The 15,612-nt window shown below is 44.7% G+C and overlaps 1 protein-coding gene across 4 annotated transcripts in view; it reads left to right on the top strand.

Moving 5' to 3' along the window:
• The window catches only part of PIAS1 (protein inhibitor of activated STAT 1), a 92,528-nt gene that overhangs the window by 53,993 nt on the left and 22,923 nt on the right, over positions 1 to 15,612 (top strand). For all 4 annotated transcript variants that reach the window (XM_090028692.1, XM_090028690.1, XM_090028693.1 and 1 more), the window contains exons 3-5: positions 11,453 to 11,537; positions 12,286 to 12,333; positions 14,308 to 14,398. In XM_090028692.1, coding sequence (XP_089884818.1) covers positions 11,453 to 11,537; positions 12,286 to 12,333; positions 14,308 to 14,398 — 224 coding nt within the window. The remainder of the gene's footprint in view (positions 1 to 11,452; positions 11,538 to 12,285; positions 12,334 to 14,307; positions 14,399 to 15,612) is intronic.

Below are 15,612 nucleotides of genomic sequence, written 5' to 3'. Positions count from 1 at the left end.
TGCCCTCACCTATATCGACCAGGTCCTGTGCGAGGGCAGTCCCTGCCCACCAGTATTCCCCGGCCCTCCAGGGTTAGTCGTGAGGCCCTGCAGCTCTCCCTGCCCTACCTGGAGCATGCCAAGCTTGTCCACCTCCGAGCAGCTCGCTGCCAGCAGCTCTATGCAGACACGCTTCGCACAGTCCATCATCCCACCTTGACCACATGTGGCAGGACCCCCTAGGTGAGGGCAAGGTTCCCCAGTGGACAAGTCTGTATTCCATCTTGATCCCATGAGCTACCGGGGACCTTAGCTAGTAGCTCCTCCACGGAGCTGTTGCCACGAGCCTGTATCTGGCATGCTTTATGGACACTCCTGACACGTGCTGTTTTTGCCAACAGAGGGGGAGACCCTGGTGCCTGCCTGCCATGAGTGCGTCAGGTTGTAACTCCTCTTCTTGCTGAGGTTCTGGCTGCGTGTTCTCTCTCCTTGCACTTTTTTTGTTACACGCTCGCTGTCTGCAGCCTCACCAAGGCCCAGGACCTCCTGGTCAACCTCCCTGTGGCTCTGGCAAAGCTGGCCCATCTCTAAGACCAGGAAGGAGGCTCTGGCTGGGAGGAACCCAGGCGAGTGTGAAGCTGTCTTCCTGGTGCTCCTCTGCTCGCATCTCTGGGCAGGGTTTCACTGGTCGGCATCCGCAGGCTCCCTTGACTTATTTGGGGGGTGGGGGGCGGTGTGCTTTGCGCCATGTCCCCTTCCAGATCCCTTGTTTTGAACCTGTAACTCTCACTCCCATTTCTGTTTTTTTGCTTTTTTTTTTTATTTGTCTCAAATAATCAGTTGGTGCCCCCACATTGATCTCCCTTATGAAGGGAGATCATATAATTTTTCATGATGGGGTAAGCCTGTAACTCTATGGCACATCAAACATGCCCGTCTTTTGCAGTTGCAGGAACAGATGCTGTAGGAGGGGAGCGTATGATCAAGGTATATCTGGCGTGTTCAGACTCCTGTGTCACTCTTCCTAGCATCCACCGTCATTGGTTTGAGAGACATCCCTGACTGTTATCTTCAACAGCTATTAATGGATCTATCATCCATGAATTTGTCCAATCCTTTTTGAAACTGACTGTGCTGTCTGCACAATACACAGGTTTTGAACCTGGCTGTACTTTCTCTGAACCAGTTTGTCACTCATGTGCTACCCTGTCCTGCCTTCTGTCTGCCTGTCTTGGGTCTGGAAAAGAAGTAAATGCAGCCTAAGCTAAACACCAGGTAAAATTTGGTTGTCATTGATTTACATCATTTTCGGCTTCAGCTGTATTTGCCCCACTCTGCAGATTGAGAGAGGGTATTTTATGTCCCAAACCTTGTCTGATGCCTTTCCCAGGTGTAAATAGAAGTAAAGAAACCATGGGGGCTGGATTAAATTACATTGTGAGGTCCCTTCCAGCCCTTTCTCCCATGACTCTCCTACCTCTTTGATAAACTGGTAATCAGATGTCCAGCTGAAATCACGTTATTAAGAACCATCACATTATCTTTAATAAATTATTCCTTTTAGCTGTTGGGATGGTAGAGGTTTGTTAAAGGTTCAAAGGGAGACGTTCCTGAATGGATATCTAACATTTGGTTTCCCTGAAGATCTCAAGGAGCATTTCTCAGCAGCAAGATCCTGTGCTTGCTATTTTTAGCCGTTGGTACTGTTGGTGAGGTGGAGCAGAATATTTTTGGAGCTGGAGAAAATACAGCCTCTCAATCCAGCTCCATTTTTTTTTTTCCCCTTCCTGACATGATAGAATTTTTCATAACTCTTCTTTATCGTGCTTCTGCCTTTTTACATAACCAGTTTTAAACCAGATCTTTTCATTCTGTGAGCATAATAAAGGCTTCCTTTTCCTATTAGTTTTATTTCAGGCTTTCAGTAAATATGAAAAATAAATTAATTCTTACAGTTTTGAGTAAAGTTTATATCAAAATATACAAAAAGTAGGCTGTATATTGGGTTGGTTTCTTATCTGCTATCTGTTCTTGAGTTTTAATGTCTGGTATTTGCATGGAGACTTTCAGAGGAAAGCCAGATGCTTCAGGAAATGGTGTCTGTGAATCAGTTAGAAAGAAGATTGAAAATGGCCTGATTTAATATGTAGCATTTACACAACATTTTTCTCTGTATCAGAGTGCAGTAAAAACACTAAAGTGACATGCAGGGGGAGAACAAACTGAGTTTCAATCAGGTTTTCTTAATGAGAGATGAATCTGATTTATATGGTGCCCTTCTCAACAAAGGCTCAGGACAGATTACAGTAAGAGAACAAAATAACTTATAAAACAAGAGAATGTTGAATAGAACAAAGCAAGAGGACAGAAAAACTGTGAAATTTAAGTAGAGTATTGAAATAAAATCTTAAAAAAATTCCCCAGCAATATCTTAGCTTAGCCTGACTTTAGGAAGATTTAATGCTGCTTGCAAAAGATGTCAGGGTTTGGGCTCTGGCGAGCCTCATGGGGAAGGGAGTTCCAGGGCTGAGGGATGCCCAGGGCTGGGTGGTAATATTTTCCCCCGGTAGTACATGTACCAGGGTGGTTTACTTATTTTAAAGAGCCTTCCTCCGGATCATCGGGTATTGACTCTGAAGATTTCGACCGGGGGGTGTCAGTGCTGTGTCTGGTACCTACACCTGGAGGTTCCTGGCTAGAGGGTCTTGGCCCTCTGCTCAGGATCAGACTGATTGCTATATTTGGGGTCAGGAAGGAATTTTACCCCATGGTCAGATTGGTATGGGCCATGGGGATTTTTGCCTTCCTCTAGCTGGGGGCATGGCCCTCTTCCTTGGAACTCTCCAACGTATATTGATAATCTTTGCAGCAGAAGGTGTTGGCCACTGTGGTCCTTCTGCTTTACCTTTGGCAGGGTATTATATCTTGGGTTTTGTGTCAGGGGTGACTTCTGCTAAGAGGTTAGACAGTGAACTTGTATAGGATGGTTTGGGTAGGGAAGATCCTCCCTCAGATAGACGACTGAACTAAGTGACCTCTCATAGTCCCTTCCAGCCTAACTTCTCTACGATTGACTACCAAGAACAGCCTTGTGGCACATTGACGGTTACTTGCAGGAGGTTTTGTACTTGTTACACAACTGCCCATATAGGAAGATGGCACTTAAAAAAAAAAAAAAAAAAAAAAAAAATTAGAAATGTCTTGTTGCTCCCCTTTTTGGCCCTGGCAAACTTGGTGAGTGATTAAAGAACTAGTAATTTTGTGACATTAAAGAAACCTTGCAAGTCAAATTGACTCAATGAGAAGCAGAAATCTGTGCAGTATGTGTGAAATTTTGGTGTTTGGCACCTGTTGAATTCAAGCAATGGGAGGTAAAGTCTCTTTAAGGATTCAGGCCCCTTCCTTTTCAGTTAAGGGCATACCTATAACTTAAGTAGTCTGTATTTAGGTTATCCAAGATGTTCTCTGTTAGCACAGAAAGATGAAACTTGATTTCTGATTTATTTTTTAAGATTTTGGTGTTTGTTTTCATTTGAAAGAAAATCCACTAGGCACTTGCATATTATGCCATTTTTAGCTTCTTACACATGTAATTTTTTTTCTTTTCCTGGCCTTTTAAATTAATACATAACATAGTAAAGAATGTGAATAGATGAGATGCAAAATAAAAAGTTTGCTATATAGTTATGTAAAGACTACATGCCAACTGCCAGCAAGAGCAGAGATTAATTGTAATATTGTGGCATAGTCCTTCCTGTTAGTTTAGTTATCTATTTTCTTTAATTTTCTTTTAGTTTCAGATGGAAACTTTTTTGTTTGTTTTTTTTACTTTGTTTCCCCTCACTCTCCCTTTTTTTTCAGGACTAGGGTAGTTTCTGGCATGGAATGGTTGCCATGTATCAATCAAAGTGATTCCTCGGTATAGAATTATATATTTGTGTCATGTAAATGCTTGAACATAGTCTTGAGCTGCAACGGCAACGGTTGACTATAATTTTAATTGCATCAGGAGGGGTTCATTGCTTAAAGTGGGAAATCTATGAGTCAGTCAGGAAGATGGAAGTGTTTGTATTATCTGATTTCCCTAAATCCAGTAACTTCTCTGGCCTTGGAAAGCTTTTAGAAGGTGTGGTATGGTCAGATAGAACGGAAAGCTCAGCCCCTATGATGTAGCGAGTAGCATTAGTGAAATTTTAATATTTTTCCCTTTAGAGCTGTGTAAGCCACGATGCTGGTAATTTCCCTTTCCTGGTGGTTCTGTTTTTTCATGGTCGCAAGCTAGCTGCACCTTTTTGTCGTGTGGCTTTTGCCTCCGTGAATGCCTCGTGCCCTGAACTGCCTGGGATGGAGTTTCGTGATTCTTCCCTTACGCTAAATCCTGGACTGCAGGATGTTGCTTGCTAATAGTAATTACACAGCAGACCTGACTGGCTGGGAATTTAAAAAATATTTCTAGTTTATATAATTAAAAATACAGTGTTACTATAGACTGATCCTTAGTTGCTGGCTGTGTCACCTTGTGGCAGGCAGCATTCAAGTAGAACAGAAAGAGAGTACTCCAATTGCTGAGAGAGTACAGGCAATTCATGAGAGTAGTTGTCAGCTTGAGGGAAGGCCAGGGAAGGTCAAAAACTTCCCTCTGGGGTCTGGCCAAGGAGAACTAGTCCTTGCCGGCAGCTCCCAACCATTGCCTTCCCCCTGTCCTCCATCAGTCTCTTGCTGTGTGTTCTGGGATTTGGAGTCCCATGTTTACATGCTGGAGATCTCTGCCATGACAGACTGGTTCCTGGTCCAGTGTACTCGATGGGAGTTGAGACATCCAGCTGAATGGAAGGTAGTCCCTCAAGCATAGATAAATGGGTGGTTATCTACAGCTATTGTCCTCTTTCCTAATTTAAAATCGCTCCATGCTGTTATCTAGTTGTAAGCACATAATTCAGATAGCTAAACCTTTCATCCCATTTTGTTCTTAGCATTTCCTCTCCTGAATTCTTCAGCAGCTTGCTAGCTAGGAAATACAAACTATGGTTAGACCGTGTGCATCTGAGATGAACAGAAAATACAACAGCTTTCTTTAGGCTCACTATACTTTCTTGTGCCTTTGAGTTGAGCATAGTTTCCAGCACTGGAAAATGGGTATGTACAGTGCAGATGGCTGATAAGTTAACATTGCTGTGTGGACTGCTAAATGTGCATGTGTTTATCTGGAGGGCATTTAAAATGGATCAGTCGCTTAATTCTTTCAGAATTTGGCAGGCATTTCTAGTTAGCAGAACATGACCAACTGCAGATCGCTGGCTAGTTCAGAGAACTAGAAAGTGGAAGTTGCACTGTAGGGATGGCTACATCATCTGGTGACTTTCTTAGCACGATCCCTTAATGTGTTGTCATTCTGTTGCTCATGGTCATCTTTGTACAACCTATTTAACATGTTTTGTTTCTTTCTTAGGCTGATTCTGTGTGATCTTTCCAGATGTGGCTCACTCTTTAGTCACTTTTTCAATTTAGTATCTGGCCAAAAGGACAGGTAGTTAACAAGTCATATACAAAGTGAATAGGGAGAGAGAACCATTTGAGCACTTATTAGTCCTGTAAGTTGAATGAGGATGCAATTCCTCATGAAAGCGAGGGATAGCATATACTTGCGTTTTAAGTGAGTGTACAGTTTTTTCAGGCTGAAGTGTACAGACTGCAGAGTGAAATAATTTGGAAGGAAGAGGCTAAATAAAATGCAATATAAACTGTGTTTTTTCCCTTTGGAGGAAGAACAGAGTTAATAAAGAGCCTGTTACAAATAAGGATGCTGAACTTGGGTGTCTGGGGAGAGAGAGATGTGGCTGGTCTGATTCCTAAAATCATAGAGAACTATGGCTGGAAGGGACCTCCAGAGGTCATGGGATCATAGAAAACGAGGGCTGGAAGGGACCTCAGGAGGTCACTTCTAGTCCAACCCAGTGTCAAAGCAGGACCAGCCCCAACTACATCATCCCAGCCAAGGCTTTGTCTAGCCTGGTCTTAACCTTCAAGGATGGGAGTCCACTGCCTCTCTGGGTATCCTGTTTTACTACCTCCTCATGGAAGTTTTTCCTAATATCCAAACTCAACTTCCCTTGCTGCAGCCTGAGCCCATTGCTCCTTGTCCTGTCGTCTGCCCCCACTGAGACAGTCCAGCTCCATCCTCTTTGCAATCCCCTGCAGGGAGCTGAAGGCTGCTATTCAATCCCCCCTCGCTCTTCTCTTCTGCAGACAAAATAAGCCCAGTTTTCTCAGCCTCTCCTGAGTCCCATTCCCCAGTCCTCTAACCGGGTCACCTCATCCAAGCCCCTGCCTGAGGCAGGATCACCTCTATCCAAACCATGCCATGCAAATCCTTGTCTGAGCTCTTGGCAAAACTACATAGTCAGCCCTGGTGCAACCACACGACATAACACCCCAACCTGCCCCAGGTAAAGCAGGTGCACCACAGTGGCTTTGTCCTGCTGCTGCAAAGTTTGTTAAAACACACTCAGTAGACCCAAAGAAGAGGGCCATGCTGCCCAGTGCAAAGGGAAAACCCCCCGCGATCCATACCAGTCTCAGACCACCAGCCCCTGTGGTACTTTGAGTTATGGGGAGACCTGTTACAGGTCTCACAATTAGCTTTTCCTTAAAAACAGGACGTTTCAAGGACTGTCAGTTGCTTTAAGTGTGCATCTTGTTCGGTGCTAGCATGCATGCATGTGCAAAATCCCACTCTTGGACAATCTGGGTGGGTATTTTTCAGGGCGTTTGCAGTGAAGTGTTTGGACAGCACAAGTTAGCTTTAAACTAGCTGGCTAATACTGGTGACAGTTGAGCTATGGCAGCATGGAGCTTGGAGTGGCCTAATTTATCCTGTCAAGACGTCTCTGGTAAATGAGCCTGTGCTTTGTTCTGTACTGCTATGTACTCCTAAACTGTTCCAGCTTAGGAAGTGTTTCGGGTAATTACTCTGATTTGCTGAAGTACGTTAATTTTACAAGCTTAAACTCTGTTAGTAAAGTGCACACCAAATTGTACAATTAGATATGCTTAAAGTTAAAATCCTTTTTTTTGGAAGGCTTGTTACACTTCAGAGTTGAGCGGGTCATGAGATGTGGAGATCATGTCACACTGTGTTGGCCTCCATGCTTCTTGAGGCACTTACTTAATTGACATACTGTTTTGTGTGTTCCTGCTCATGCTGATGACAGTGAATGGGCTGTTTTGGGGGGTTTTTTGCTGCTGTATCTGCCAGGGTTTCTGAAACCTTTTAAGGTGCATAGTGATTCTTGCGCCAACGTCCTGTTAGTTCACAAATCCTTTTTTGCATCATTCCTGTGACAGCTAGAGTGATTGCTTGCTGAGGAAAATAGTATTTGGAAAATATTGCATGTGCGTTTTTAATACAATTTTGCAGCTGGGTGTGGGGAGAAGAGCCAGCAGCATGTGATCAGGCACATCTGCAGATCCCTGGGGACCACTGGTCTATCAACCTGCTGACTTCGGCTCACAAATATGGAGATGGATGGGTATTCAGTTGGTAGCCAAATATAAGAAAAATCCTTGGAAATTTTCCCTTTCCATTCTTCTGGAACATAAACTAAAAATGATGGTTAAAGAAACCACATTTTTGTCTTGTGTGTTTTTTTGTTTTCCTGCATGTTAAACCTACGTAAAGCTCTTACAAACCCTAAATTGGAAACAAACAACATAAAGATTTAGATTTCTCTGACGTTTTGGTCAGATAAATCTTTTATATATATTTACTATTCACACGCGCGCACACGAGTTTAAAAGGTGATGGTTTCTGTTGATTTAAGTATTTTGGAGCTATATTAGTTCAAGCAAGGGTGTCCATTATCGTTAAAAATGCTCCTAAGTTATAGCACATGGAGAAGTTTGGCTTATGGGATCTCTCATGTCAACAAAGAGGAATGTACTTCTACATTTTCTTCCACATTGTAAGATGTAATATTTATTCTGGCTGCATTGGGAAGCACTAGGATCGTGTATGCAGAAGACTTGAAGTTATGTTTCAAGGTCATGAGTCTTTGTGCTTGGGGAAAAAAAACTAAAATTTTTACATTTGAAGGTAACCTAAAAAGAAGAAGTTGGGGAAATCATTCAAACTTATGGCCATCTTTGCTGCTTTATGAAGCATAAATACAGTCTTACATATTTTGATTTTCCCCCCTGGCCCCCAGCCTGCTATCACATTCTCAGCCCCTTCCCCATTAGCTATTTAAAGCCCAACTAGACTGATGGCAATGCTGCAAGAGCCAAGAAAGTAGAAATTGGAGTAAGAAGAGATTTTTAGTCGGGCTGTTTTAGAACTTTGTATTGTTAACACCTATTTAACTTCACTGAATAATTACGTTTTAAATAAAGGAAGCTTTTGTTAAACATTCAGCAGCCTTATCCTTCAGGGGCTTCTGTAGCTAATAGAGACTTGAAATATGTAAGGTAAATCAGACAGTAAATTGAAAATATCAAAATGGGAGTCACTCAGGCTACTTTTATGGAGAGGCGAGGAGGGGGAAGGGACATGCATCTTTTTTCTTTTTAAAATTCTCCTTTGTAGGTCAGCGTATTAGATATGGTAAGTGGCCAGTTTTGGGCCAAATACAACATATAATATAGGTTTGGTGTCTCTGTAGCTGGTTTGCAGATAATACATGCAGAATTTGTTTACGCTGTGTTTTTACTTGCCCCATTCTTAAATTGCCCTAGGCTGGGATCTTGAGCCTTTGACCAGAAAGTGCTAGTGGGTTTGGAGGGGCAGGGACGTGTTCTGGATTTATTTTGTGAAAGGATTGGTGGTGATGGACAATGTCAGGCAGATGGGATTCATTTGCAGACTGTTAGATTGCTGCTGTATGCTGTTTCTTCCAATCCTGATTGGGACCTTTGGACATACAATATATTAATAATGTCCTTGCTTGAATCCATGCCACCTCTTTAAGCATACGGAGTATATCCCACACAAGGGTTGTAGAGGAAGTGGCTTGGCCTCAAAGCCAGAAAGTTAGTGAGTGAGAACGAACAGGTGGTTTTTTTTAATATACCTTATTTCATGGTGTATAAATTGAAGTTTGAACTCTAAAAATTTACTCTTAAATTTCCACCTTGACTTACACACTCTATCAGTGCTTCAGCCAGCACCTTGCTGCACAGAGGCAACATGCTGGTGGGCTCTGGGGATGATGGATCGGGCCCTTTGGGGCTTGGGCAGCACATAGCCAGCCTGCTGGTAGCCTGCCCAGCCTGGCCCAAGTGGTGCCGCCACCATGGAGCGAAGGATCGGGCCCCCCACAGCTCAGGGGCTGCCTGGCCTGGTGGCAGATTGCTCCCTGGCTGTGCGTGCGCGCGCGTGTGTGTGTGTGCGCATGCATGTGTTGGGGGTGGGGGGCGGGCAGGATCAGGCACTTTGCTGCTCCTGCCTCCAGCAGGCTCCTGCAGCCGGAAGGACGCCTGGCATTGCCTGGAAAGGGGCTGGTTTGCCTTGGAGACAGTGTGGGGTGTCGGGAAAGGATGGAGGGGGAGGCTGGCTCTGCCTGATACTCCTAGCCTCCCCTCCCCCCCACCTGACGCCCCATGCTACCCAGGGGGTAAGCTGGTCTCTTCCTGGGTGGCACCAGGCATCCTGTTGAAGGCAGAAGCAGCACCTGCTTTCTTTTTTTGGCAGAGCCTGCAGCACCTTACCCCCGACCCCAGGAACCAGGGAGCCCCTGAATGGCAGGGGTCTGATCCTTTCCTCCTCAGGCCCAGCCAAGCAGGTTGCCAGCGGGCCATGCACTGCCCAAGCTCCCAGGGACCCAATCCAACTTCCCTGGAGCCCGCCTGGGCGTCCAGTGCCTAGCGCACAGTCCCCTCCTGCCGCCCCCTAGTGAGGCGGGGTCAACTTATACATTGGATCTACAAAAATCCTAAGTTTTGTAGAGCAATATGGGGTTGGTTTATAGTGTGATGACTTATACAGTTTAAAATTACAGTATATAAAATTTAGTGGCAGTTTCATAAGTTGTTACCATTTACATGTGTGTTTTTTATCGTTGCCTTTGTTGATGGTTTATATGCAAATGTTAATTGTTAAAAACAAGCAAACTTTCTAAGTGAGATTTGGGTTTCCCAGTTTGCCCTCCCCCGCATGCTGTTCCTCAAGAATGAATTAAAGGCTTACAGTAGAAAAGTATAAAATTATTGGTTTCAAATACAAAATATTCTGAGGCTGTGATACAGACTGAGAGCAGAGAGACTGAACGCTGAGCCTTTTTGTCATAACTTGCATCCTGATGTGGTGGTGATGAGCACAGGAAAATGTCCAGGGGGATTTCCTCATTAAAGTGCACGGGAACCTACCGCTTCAACAGCTGCAGGGTTGGAAGAGCGTGATCTGCAAGTGGTTGTACGTAACCTCACGGTGGTTCTTGCAATATCCGGACACGCAGCGGATGGCAGCTCTGCCCCAGCTCCGGACCACCCTGTCGCCCACCGCCGGTCCCCCGAGCAGCTGCCCTCCCCTCCCCTGCCATGCACCCTGCCAGCACTGCTGGGGCTGGTTTCCAGGGAAACGGTGACCCTGCGCTGTCATGGCTCTGCTGCTTGTTGGGTCTCCATGGAAACCGACCACAGTGAAGCAGGCTGGGGCTGCTGGGAAATGGAGTCTGCTGTGGGCCTGATCCAGCGTGGGAGCCAGACTTTGCCTGTTCGAGCACTGGTGTCATGCTTGGATCGTTTAGGATTTCCTTTATTCTCCACCGGATGAATCTTTTGTTATCTAATGTGTTTTAGTACGGAGACCTCGTTACCCAAGGCTGGCAGGTTTGTTCTTTGAGAAATGAAACCCGACTAGTTTGTATGTAGCAAGCCGTCTACACACCACTGATTGGATGTGGTGCACAACACAGGCTTTCCTTTTGTGGCTTAAAAAAGAAATTGTGTGTTTTATTCAGCTGCAAATGTCGTATTTTTGTCTCTTGCACAATTGGCATACTTTTTACAGGCCAGTCCATGAGTGTGTTTCTAATGTGAGTTAAGGAAAACCTGGACCGCTAACCTTCCTTAAAAGCATTTTCACTCGCTTTGTATTTAAGGACCAAGCAGGTTTTAACAATGTTGAGCTCTTTGATTTCTCCAACACTGATAGAAAACTCTTTCTTTGCCTGCTGTATCACTGATGCTTTACAATTTTCTCTCGCGCCCTAGCTCTCTTGTGCTCCCTTGTTTCTCCCCTCTGTCCCCCTGCCCCGATTAGAATATCTGGTTATTCTCTTGTATTTTATTCTTTCTTTTACTTTAATTTATAAAAGCTTAACAAAGACAACTACCTAGTCGTTTTTTGAAATGTTCTGAAAACTAATAACATATACATGTAATACAGTAACATGGTTGGTATAAATATATTAATCTGTTTTAAGTTTATTCTAATGTGTGATGTTGCATTTTAAAGTAATGTTCTCTTGTTTTCTTTCAGCATCAGATAATAGCCAGCGCTTTCGAGAAACCTGTTTTGCTTTTGCATTGACACCACAACAGGTGCAGCAAATCAGCAGTTCAATGTGAGTTTCCATAAATTCCTCAGCACAGTATTTCTCAGCTCTGAAGCTGGAGCAGTTTAGTTAATAGTAACCTTTTAATAAAATAAAACCCTCTTCTGACATCCGGAAGCGCTTGGGATTTCACAGAAGGCATGAGAAAGGCAGTGGAAAAAATCACCATCTAAATTGAAGAGATGGAAGCTATTGGCCTGATTTGTTTGTGGTGTTATATGTGAATGCTATGGACCAGGGTCCCAGAACAGAGAAAAAGGCCTGTTTGGGTGATGTGATAAGTCAGGTGAGGCATACGCACGTCACAGTGGCTCAAATACAGTTTCCTTTATAATACATAAAAAAACAAGGAAGTTGTTGAGTTTAGATGTGACCTATATAATTGATTTGGATATTGTGGGCCTCAGGCTAGGGATGAATTTTCAGGAGCACTTTAACAGAATGGAAGATGATAGTTTGACAGACCGGAGGAAGGAAGGTGCTTTCCACAGCAGCCCCTAGGCCTGGAGATGTGGTGCAAGAAAGAAGATGGTGTAACTGCTCACTCAGGACCCAACCTTGCACCTTCTCCAATCAGCGGGAATCTTCCAGTGAGTTCAGTGGGCACTGGTTCACAGCTGAGCAATCTGGTAAATCCCCGGTTGGAGGACCGTTTCCTCACGATAGATGAAGTGCTGTACATTTTTTTGGAGCATTAATGCTTTTCAGTTGTTTTTATCTGTGACCCCTTTTAATCTATTTGTTTTGTCTTTTCTAGGGACATTTCTGGGACCAAATGTGACTTCACAGTACAGGTCCAGCTAAGGTACAGTATCCTTACAGTACATATGGGGACTAGTGGGTTCCTGTATAGATAGAAAATGTGATTCTTTGTTACCAAGCTTTCCCATTGATGTTTCATAGTTGGTAGGGTTGGAAGGGACCTGAGCAGATCATCAAGTCCGACCCCCTGCCATAGCAGGAAAAAGTATTGGGGTCAAACAGCCCCAGCAAGGTGTTCATCTAGCCTTGTCTTAAAGACCCCCAGGGTAGGAGCCAGCACCACTTCTCTTGGAAGTTGGTTCCAGACCTAGCCGCCCTGACCGTGAAGTAGTGCCTCCTGATGTCTAATCTGAATCTCCCCTCTGCCGGCTTGTGACCATTATTCCTGGTCACTCCTGGTCGTGCTTGGGGGAACAGGGACTCCCCCAGTGCCTGGTGGTCCCCTCGGACTAGCTTGTAACAGGCCACTAGATCCCCCTCAGCCTTCTCTTGTGGAGGTTCAGGTTCCTTAGCTTTTCCTCGTAGGGCCTGCCCTGCTGCCCCCTGACCATGCGAGTGGCCTCCTCTGGCCCCTCTCCGTGCTGCCCACATCCCTCCTGAAGTGCGGCGCCCAGAACTGGATGCAGTACTCCAGCTGCGGCCTGACCAGTGTCACATAGTGAATCATCTTTGTGTCCTTAGGTGAATCATTTTTGTGTTTTTCTGGAGAAATAAATCTACTCCTGTTTGGTAACAGTGGGAAAGGAGTCATAGGCAGCGGCTGGGTTCAGCCTGAGGTCTTGGCCTTGACTGGTGGTTCTGTGCTGCTGTCCTCCAGCTCCTTATGTACCTGATAGGACCACAAGTTCCCTGTGCCTCCCGTTTTAGGTTGTGCAGATATCCCCTGCTTCCATTCCAGATCTGTTGTTGGTGTTTTGGTTTGGTTTTTTTGGTGGTGTTTGTTTTGGGTGTGTTTTTTTTGTTTTGTTTTTTGTTTTGTTTTTTTTCCAGGTGTCCAGGCTTCCCACAGCTAGTGGTGTAGAGCAGGGGCATCAAACTCATTTGGCCCCATGGGCCAGGTGACTGTTGCAGGGCTGGTCTGTGGGCTAGGTAAACGGCACGTGGTTGGATCAGGCCCACAGGGCCCACCCCTGCCATTCCAGATGTCGAGCAGGGTGTGCTATACTCCAGGACATGTGCAGCATGCGGCACTTGCTCTGGCCTCTCTGGGACCTACACTGCATATGGTGCCCACCTTGGAGCTGCTAGGATCCTGGACTGGTTAGGGCAAGCATTGCATATAGCAGTGTCACTGGCCCCACATGTGGGCCCACTTCAGACCCAGGGGAAGCACCAGGGGCTAGGTAGTGGAGCTCTGCAGCCTGCACCTCTACCTTTCACAGATAAGTAAGCTTGGAAGGGGCCTTAAAAGATCATCTAGTCCAACCAAATCTATAACCTTGGTGCTATTAGTACCACGCTCTAACCAGCTGAACTAGACAGCAGAACTTTTTGCCTTCAGCTATTAGACTGATAGTGGAAATCTTAGTTGCAGCAGGTGGCCTGTATTACCCAAGGGGAAGAAGGGATTGTTGGAGAGGCAGCATGTGTTTTCTCCTCTGCAGAAACCTTAGTTTTTGGTGAGATGAGATGAGGCAAGGAAGGTACAGCATTGGGTGGAAAACTGGGCAGACACTCGAGTTGCCTGTAGTACGAATGTGTCTCTCTGAGTAGCATCTTTGTGAGACAAGGATCCCCAGGCTTGCTCAGAGAGACACCAGGAAGTACCTCATACTGCTTTGATCTGCTTCTGGGCTCCTTTTTGGGCCTTTTCTGGTCTATTGTTCCACATCACCATACAGAACAACTCAACAGTTACTGCATCAAAACTGAGGGGTTCATTCAGCATATTGCACCTTCTCAATTTCGTTAAACATTCCCCAGATGGATGCATTTCTAGCAATGTGCAGTTCTTAAAGGTTATGCCTTTGAGACGTTCTTTACATACAAATGGTAATTTGAAACCTTTTGCATTTAGGTTTTGTTTATCAGAAACCAGTTGTCCACAAGAGGATCACTTCCCACCCAATCTGTGTGTGAAAGTAAATGGGAAACCATGTAGCCTCCCCGTAAGTAATATAGACTCTTACTACTATTCGTGTAGCCTGAATGATGCACTTAAAGATGCTTGTTTTTCAGTGGTGGATTCTCTTTCGATATTTGTTTTGACAGAGGGAAGGAGTTGATAACCGGTTGGTGGATGAATGAAAAATTGTTATGCAAACAGTTTTTGTTAAAAGAATAGCCAGTAGAACCAGACAAGAAACATGGTAGTAGCTGTTTATACGGTGGGGGTGGTTAATTGTCTTAAATGACTTTTGGGCCCCATCCTGCTAGTCACTGTAAGTTAAAGAAAAGGGACACTCTTGTGCCCTGAAGGGCTGCTGGTTTAGCTGTAAGTGGTGGGCTAGTTTAGCAGTAAGAAGATTGCCCCAGATGTGGGGGTGGGCAGTTAATTCTGCTGTGGTCGGTGCTTCTAGATGTCATGAAACTGAATTTTAAAGCTACTGTGAGAGACAAGGGGAGGGACTAAGGATGTGAGGACCTTAATGAACAGCTGAGCAGAGGTTGGGGCTCGGCCAGTGGTTTTCATCTTTTTTTCATTTGTGGATTCCTAAAAAATGTTGAATGGATGTGCATACTCCTTTGAATTTTAAGTGTGGATATTCATGTACTTTTGATTGATCATAGCCATCTTTTGTGGACCCCTTAAACATAGTCTGCGGAGCCCCAGGGGTCCGTAGACCATGGGTTGAAAACCACTAGTTTAGGCTTCCTAGCAATGCAACAAGCATTCATGAGGTGCAAGAGTCTCAGATCAGGCTTTTCCTTGGGAATTTGAAGGTATGCTCTAGATTGGCTTGATCAGTGCTGCTTATTCTGAGGTCTGTAGGATTTGGCAAAGCTATTTGCACAGTTTGAAGGGCTGCCTTCCTTCCTTAGTGTGACTTATACTATAGAGTTAAAAGTACTGGCTTCAAGTCTTGCAGTGATTTGCAGAATGAAATCACTGGGCCTTAAACTGCTGGCTTGAATAGCACAAACTACTGAGGAAGAGCAGTGGAAGAAGGGTACTCTTCAGCATCACGGTGAATTTTGTTTGGTACGGTCTGAAAAATGTAACTCTACCAAGTCCCAAATGGCCTTAATGACCCTGGCTGGCAGATGTTAAACTTTGTAAACTTCGTTCAGAAAGTGCATAGGGTTGTAGGATCATAGGAATGTAGGCACATTTTGTTAAACAGGCATATTTGATTTAAAAAAAATAAATTACAGAATTTTT

Source organism: Crocodylus siamensis, chromosome 15 (genome assembly GCF_052110815.1).
Source record: "Crocodylus siamensis isolate JL-2025a chromosome 15, ASM5211081v1, whole genome shotgun sequence".
Lineage (NCBI taxonomy): Eukaryota > Metazoa > Chordata > Crocodylia > Crocodylidae > Crocodylus > Crocodylus siamensis.
The sequence above is the reverse complement of the archived record's forward strand: the minus strand, read 5'-3'. Positions and strand labels throughout refer to the sequence as shown.